The sequence below is a fragment of the Lathyrus oleraceus genome, chromosome 6, assembly GCF_024323335.1.
Source record: "Lathyrus oleraceus cultivar Zhongwan6 chromosome 6, CAAS_Psat_ZW6_1.0, whole genome shotgun sequence".
NCBI lineage: Eukaryota > Viridiplantae > Streptophyta > Magnoliopsida > Fabales > Fabaceae > Lathyrus > Lathyrus oleraceus.
In genome coordinates, this window is record NC_066584.1 from 300,632,536 (window position 1) to 300,638,937 (window position 6,402).

At 34.4% G+C, this 6,402-nt stretch overlaps 1 protein-coding gene across 1 annotated transcript; it reads right to left on the reverse strand.

The window, feature by feature from the left end:
• Positions 1–696: 696 nt before the first annotated feature.
• Positions 697–1,575, reverse strand: LOC127095311 (uncharacterized). Its single transcript, XM_051034020.1, has one exon. The coding sequence runs from the start codon at positions 1,573–1,575 to the stop codon at positions 697–699; it is 879 nt and encodes a 292-aa protein (XP_050889977.1).
• Between the last annotated feature and the right edge of the window lie 4,827 nt (positions 1,576–6,402).

Genomic DNA, 6,402 nt, shown 5'->3' on the forward strand with positions numbered 1-6,402 from the left:
TTCCTCAATCTTGGATGCCACATAGGATTATTTAATATTCCCAGAATATTCTGTAATCTGTTAATCAAACAAACTGTTACCAAGATGTAAACCTATAACAGACAAGATGTCAGATCCTCATGTTAGGACATCTTATTCAACATGTTGCTGCTAAGTTAGTTTTACCAAAATTATTGCCAATCAAAAATACAGAGAATTAACAATCTCCCCATTTGGAAAAATTTGGCTAAAACAACCAAATAAAATCAAACACACACATATCAGAAGCACATCAGGAAGAAATTTCATCAGGGATATTAGTCTATCAGAGGAATCAATAGAAAAAATATATCCTCGCAAAGAAAATAAATTCTCAGACACATTGATGTCAGGACATCATGTCTGACATCTCTTCACAACAATCAAAATGTTCTAGAACAGGAACTCCCCCTCAAAAGCAGCCAGTAGTTAGTGGTTAGTGGTTAGAGCACATAGACATTACTCCACCTTTTTAGACACAATATGACAAAGGTAAGCATCTAACTAAAACATAGAAACTACATTAGCACATTAGCACATAAAGTAAAGTAGCACAAACAAAAGTGCACACAAGGGTGCTTGAAATCCTGGTCAGAGAACACAAAAAAAAACAAAAAAACAACAACACTGCAATTAAATATCTTTCTGACTATCTGAGTCTACAGTAACATACTCATCTCATTCAGCTTCTTTATCTTCATCATTCTTAGCATCATTGCCACCAGCAAAGTCCTCTATATCAACTCCAACATTTTCATCACCAATATGTTCAGCTTCCTTTTCCTCTTCATCCATCAAATTCTTGATCAATTTTTCAAGCTTTATCTTTGTAGCAGTGTTAGACCGGATGGAATCATACAATTCTTTGCATGTCTCCTTCAGTTGAGTAATAACGCTCTCCTTGGAAGTGGTAGGGCCAGGTACCTGAGAAGATGTCATGATAATATCTGGAACATGTGTTGCAGCAAACAATTTGTAATGGAGGGATAAATGATATTCCCTTTTCTTTAAACTATCAATAGGCATGAAGATTCTAGGATGTTGGTTTACGATTACCCCATAGATGAGTGATGGAAAGAAGATAGGCATCTTCACAGCAGTTGAGAAGGCCTGCTTCAGAACTTGTTCAAAAATGTACTTCCCAAAATCAAATGCTCTTCTTGTTCTAATAGCATATATAAACTTCTCAAGCCTAGTAGAGATGGTTGAAGTATGATTTGTAGGCACCCAGTTGACAATCCTAATCCTATGAAGGATTGCATACTTGACACTTAGCTTCCCGAATGACAACTTTCCTCTGTTTGGCCAGTGTTTCACCTGCTTGGCAGTTATCTCCTTGCACACTGGGTCATCTGTAACCTCTAGTTCAACCTGAGGTTCTTTAGTCCTTCCCAGAAACTTGTTGATTACAGCAGGAGAAAATGTCACTACATTTCCTCTAACATACACCTTCCTATAGTCTTCACTCTTTACATCATCACACCCATCAGGAATGGTCACCACAAACTCCTTGACTAGACCTTTATAGCAAGGACCAAATTTTGTGATAGTCTTCATCAAACCAGCAACCTCTATAAGTTCACAACCTCCTTATATTTTAGGGCATCCTTACCCAATTCCCTCTCTATAGCTATCCTCCTTTGAATAACATACTTCCATCTTTCATCATTCTTTACATAATGTAAATACACATTGTCCAGTGGAGCCTCGGGCACAACAACATAAGGCTTATTTAGAGACGATCTTCTCACAGGACTGATGTCATGGACATTCTCTTCGAAATCAAACTCAAAATCACTTGAAGAAACAACTTTCCTCTTCCTCATAGGAGCAACAACTTTACTCCATGATCTAGCAGGACCAACATGAGATTTTCCTTTGGAACTTCTAGATGGAGTGCTTTTCATACCACCTGATTTTCTTTTTATCTCCTTAGAAGGAGAATCTTCAAACATCACAACCTTTCCTTTTCTTCTCTGAAGTCTATTGGCTATTCCAGGAGCCAAGATGTTGGTAAGAGGTTCCTCATCAGATGTTAGGTCATCCACATTGATAACATAATCATCCTTCTTCTTACTCCTTCTTTCATGAGCATCTTGCTCAGGAACATATTCATCAGCATTTTCACTAGAATCACCATCAGGGCTAGTTTCTTTTGCCAAAGATGTTTGAAAATCTGGCAAAACATCTGAATCTACTTCCAACAACACATAGGTAACTAACTTCCGAAGGTCCTTATCAATGGCAATCCTTTCTGCTTCAGTTGGATTCTCAGTGACACCAGTATGCTTAGTAGGGTTTCTCATCTCAGAACCTTTAGACCTAGAACCCTCTTCAACAACAATTTTATCTTCACTAGGGATAGTAGGTTCAAAAACAAAAGGTTATTGTAGCGGTAAATTCATGACCATCAAGTTATGGATAAACTTAACGTCAATAAAACCAGAGTCGTTACCGCGCTTTTATTGTTTCCAAAGGAAAAAGACAAAAGTAGAACAAAACCAAAAGATAAGAAGTTTTCAAACCAAAACTAATAAAATACCAGAGATTACAGGTAAAGGGGTTGGTTACACAGAGGGAAGGTGTTAGCACCCAAAATGTCCTAGGTACTTCTAGGGAGCTCTTTTTGGTGCGCAAGTGATTTGGTCTAAATGATGTTTGATATAATATAGAGTGAAGAGATGAAAAAAGAATTCATTAATTATATTTTTTTTGTGTTAGACAAGACCTTCGGTCTTGTGCCTATGTACCAACATAAATATGAGGGATCAAAACCTCGTAGTTCGTGGTAAAAATTTCAACGAAGTTGGTGAATTGATTTTAACAAAAATTTAATAAGAAGGCACAAAAGGCCAAATGTTTGAATGGGGTTGTTAGTTATTTTTGTCTTTTTGAAATTAAAGTCAATATTGTTAAGTTTATTTACAATTTTGATTTTAAGAATTTTCTTTAAAATTCATTGGCATGAGGCGAAAGTTTCTAATCATTAAAACATGTCCAAGTTTGAAATCACAAGCAAAGAAGATTTTTGAAAAGAGAGAGATTTAGAAATTTAAGAAGTGGGAGGAGATGAAGGGACTATCCTAAGCAGAAATTAAAAGTTAAGAGTTGAAAAGATCTGACCAATGGGAAGCAGTTCAACAGACAAGAATGTCATATAGAAACCCATTTCCTTTGGACTTTGACAAGCAATAAGCCATAAGCAATAAACAACATCCAATCATTATGTGAGTATCAAGGAATCAAATAAAGGTGGCCAAAATATCCAAGCAAACCATCCAACAACTAGCCATCTTCAATGTCTTCCCATGTAGCATATGAAATATTCCTTGATCAACTCAGAACAAAACCTCAGACATAGACAATAATAACAAGATAATTACGAATAGAGACAGAGTAGCAGATGAATCTAAGGCATCCAAGGTTTTGTATAAGATAAAGGCATAAGTAGAGGTAGCTCAATCTTAATGTTGGCATTGGCCAAGTCCTTTAGCACATGGAGTGTTGCCTAATTCTAAGTCCAAAAGCTCAGATCAAGTCCAACAGTTCACCAAGATGTTTTTTTAGGGTTTTTGTTGTTATTAGGTATTTTAAGGTCCTAAGATCATAAACAAAAAACAAAGACAAATAAACAATATGTACAATCACAAAATATGGCTCCAGTGAGCAAAGTGAAAAGGACTGAAACATAAACAAGTTGCATGAAATGTAAATGGCAGACGAATGATAAAGGTACTAAAATTTAAAGTGCATTAAGTAAATGACTTGAAAGTAAAAGAAAAATTAATAAAGAGTTAGTCAAGTGTTGGTCAAATGTTAGTGAAAAGTTTTGATTTTGTTAAGTCATTCTTTGGAGAACACTCAACCATTCATTCACAAGTATGGATCCTTGAACCAAGACATCATCCATGAGAAGGGCTCCAACTTGGATAATTCAACAAGTATGCCACTAGCTCTCATGAAAGGAAAAAAGGTCAAGTCTCCACACAATGCCATGAAGAATGGGAGACTTAAATCTCACTTACTAGAATGCTATGCCTTCTTGATTAAATTTAGCTCTATATTAAGCAATCGTAATTGGACTTATGTAGAAGTCAAACTATATGAGGTCGGGCAATATAAATATAGGTGTTAATGCATGTTAGAGATTTGGTACAAAGAACCAAACTCCTAAAATATACCACACACTAAAAGAAATGGGGGAATGACATATCTCAATCTGGCTCATGTTGATTCATCTGACACAAGGTCATTGATGAATCAACTAGCATTAGACATGAAGAGATTTCATTGGTCAATGATGGATTGGGGAAGAATAGGAATGAAGATGAAGAGGGAATGGGGATAAGAAACACAAATTGATCATGAGAGAAATTTCATCTGATTAATACCATCCATTCATTTTGGGAGACGAAATGTACATTTCATCAATCCCCTAAATCCAATGGTTTTGATCAAACAAAAGTCAAATCAACCATGACCAAGGCCCAAACAGAAAGTCAAACATCACAAGACCATAAAAATGGCTCAACATAAATTTCAAGCATTTATTCAATTAAAAATCAATTTAAAAATAAATTAAAATGCATTTTAATTTAGTTAAAACCTCAAATCCCTTCAAAACACCAAATAAATGGCCAAGGGATTTATCCTAGATCAAACAAGGTCAAAGGACCATAAACCAAAAAATTTCATAATTTTTGGAAAGTCAGAAGTATTTTTAAACAATTAAAAATATGCACAAAAACGTTTAATTCATGAAAAATATCAAAATTAATCCAAAAAATAACTTTAATTCAAAATAGGAAAGATAAACATATTTAAAGATTTTTGGTGAAAGTCCCATATTTTTTTGGATTAAAATTGAAATTATTATGAATTAAACAAAATAAGTGGATTAAATGAAAATTCAGAAATTAAAAAGAAATTCAAAAAAACAAGGGCCATCAGATCTCCCTCATTAATTGAGGTGGCAAATCAGAATGGATGATCAGGATTAAAACATTTCAAACAGATCAAATGGTTGGAGACACACCACCACATCACTGGAGCCCTAGCTCCGATTGTCTTCTCCGGTGGACCTCACCGGACTGGTCCACCCTCAACCAAACGGAAAATGAAAAACAAGGAGTCCTTTGCCCAATAAAAGCAAATGAGCAATGAAAAATTAAGTTGAGACATGAATAAATGAAATGATAACAACATCATACTACACAAAGATGGATCCCAATCTCCTAAGAGCTTCACCATCCACTAAACTCAAAACTAGGTCAAAAAAAGAAGAATGTAGCTCTTAATGTGTCATCATGATGAAGTGGAAATGGAATACCATTAAAAGAATCATAAGATAAATGTATAAGGATACCAAGACCAAGGAAGTCATAAGCAAAAACAATAAGAGCTACATCTATTTGGACTCATAGCACTCAAGTTGGAATATACAAGACAAAATCCAAACTATGATCTCAAAAGCAAGCAAAAAGTACTTAAGACAAACAAGCAAAGAATCATCAATTGGAGATACCTAAAATGGTCCACATGAGTGAATTTAGGACTCCTAAGTGATGATGAAAAGGTCAAGAAAGAATGGGAAAGAGATCCCAAATGGCTGCACAAATGCATACCAAAATAAACAACTAGGTGCAAATGTGTCACAAGAAACAAGTATACTTTGAGTAATTCAAGAAAAATAGTTAGGAGCATGGAAAAATTATGAAAAATTAAACATATAAAGGTAAAGTCAGAAGCTTAAAGTGTCCTAAAAATGTGCTTAAAAAAATGTGCAAAGAAAAGGTTGAAACAATTCAATCATTTAAGCAATGCACAAATAATTGATCACACCAAGCAATCTTCAAAAATAGGTTCAAATATGATTCAAAAGTGATAACCAAAACAGCAAATGAATGCTCAAAAGACCTATGTACATGTGCCTACATGTGTATAAAAATTTGGATCAAAATCAAAAGTGGAAGATCAAGAATTAAACCCTAACATTTAAAATTAGGTCAATTAAACTTATTTAATTATAAAAATAAAAATAAAAATAAAAATAAATAAAAAATAAAATTAAAAAAATATGGAAAATTAAATATCATGCATGGATTTTTTGGTATTTTTGGAAAAAGGAACTATTTAAATAAAAATTAAAAAAGGAAAAGAAACAAATATTAAATAAAGAAGTAAAGGGGGTCCGTGCTAGCAAACTGGACCAAAGGAGATTAGTTGTAATGAAAATGGGCAAAATAAGGGGGGATGGGGGGGTGGGGAAAACAAGCTTGCGCGGCGCAATCCACAAACCAACAGAAAAATGGAAAAATGAAATAAAAAGGAGGGTGTCACATTTTCATATGGAACATGGTATCAATTGGTCACCTTGTTTTTAAA

Bases quoted from the DNA above. Each gene is read 5' to 3' on its own strand.
- LOC127095311 (XM_051034020.1), bottom strand. From the start codon at position 1,575: ATGAAGACTATCACAAAATTTGGTCCTTGCTATAAAGGTCTAGTCAAG.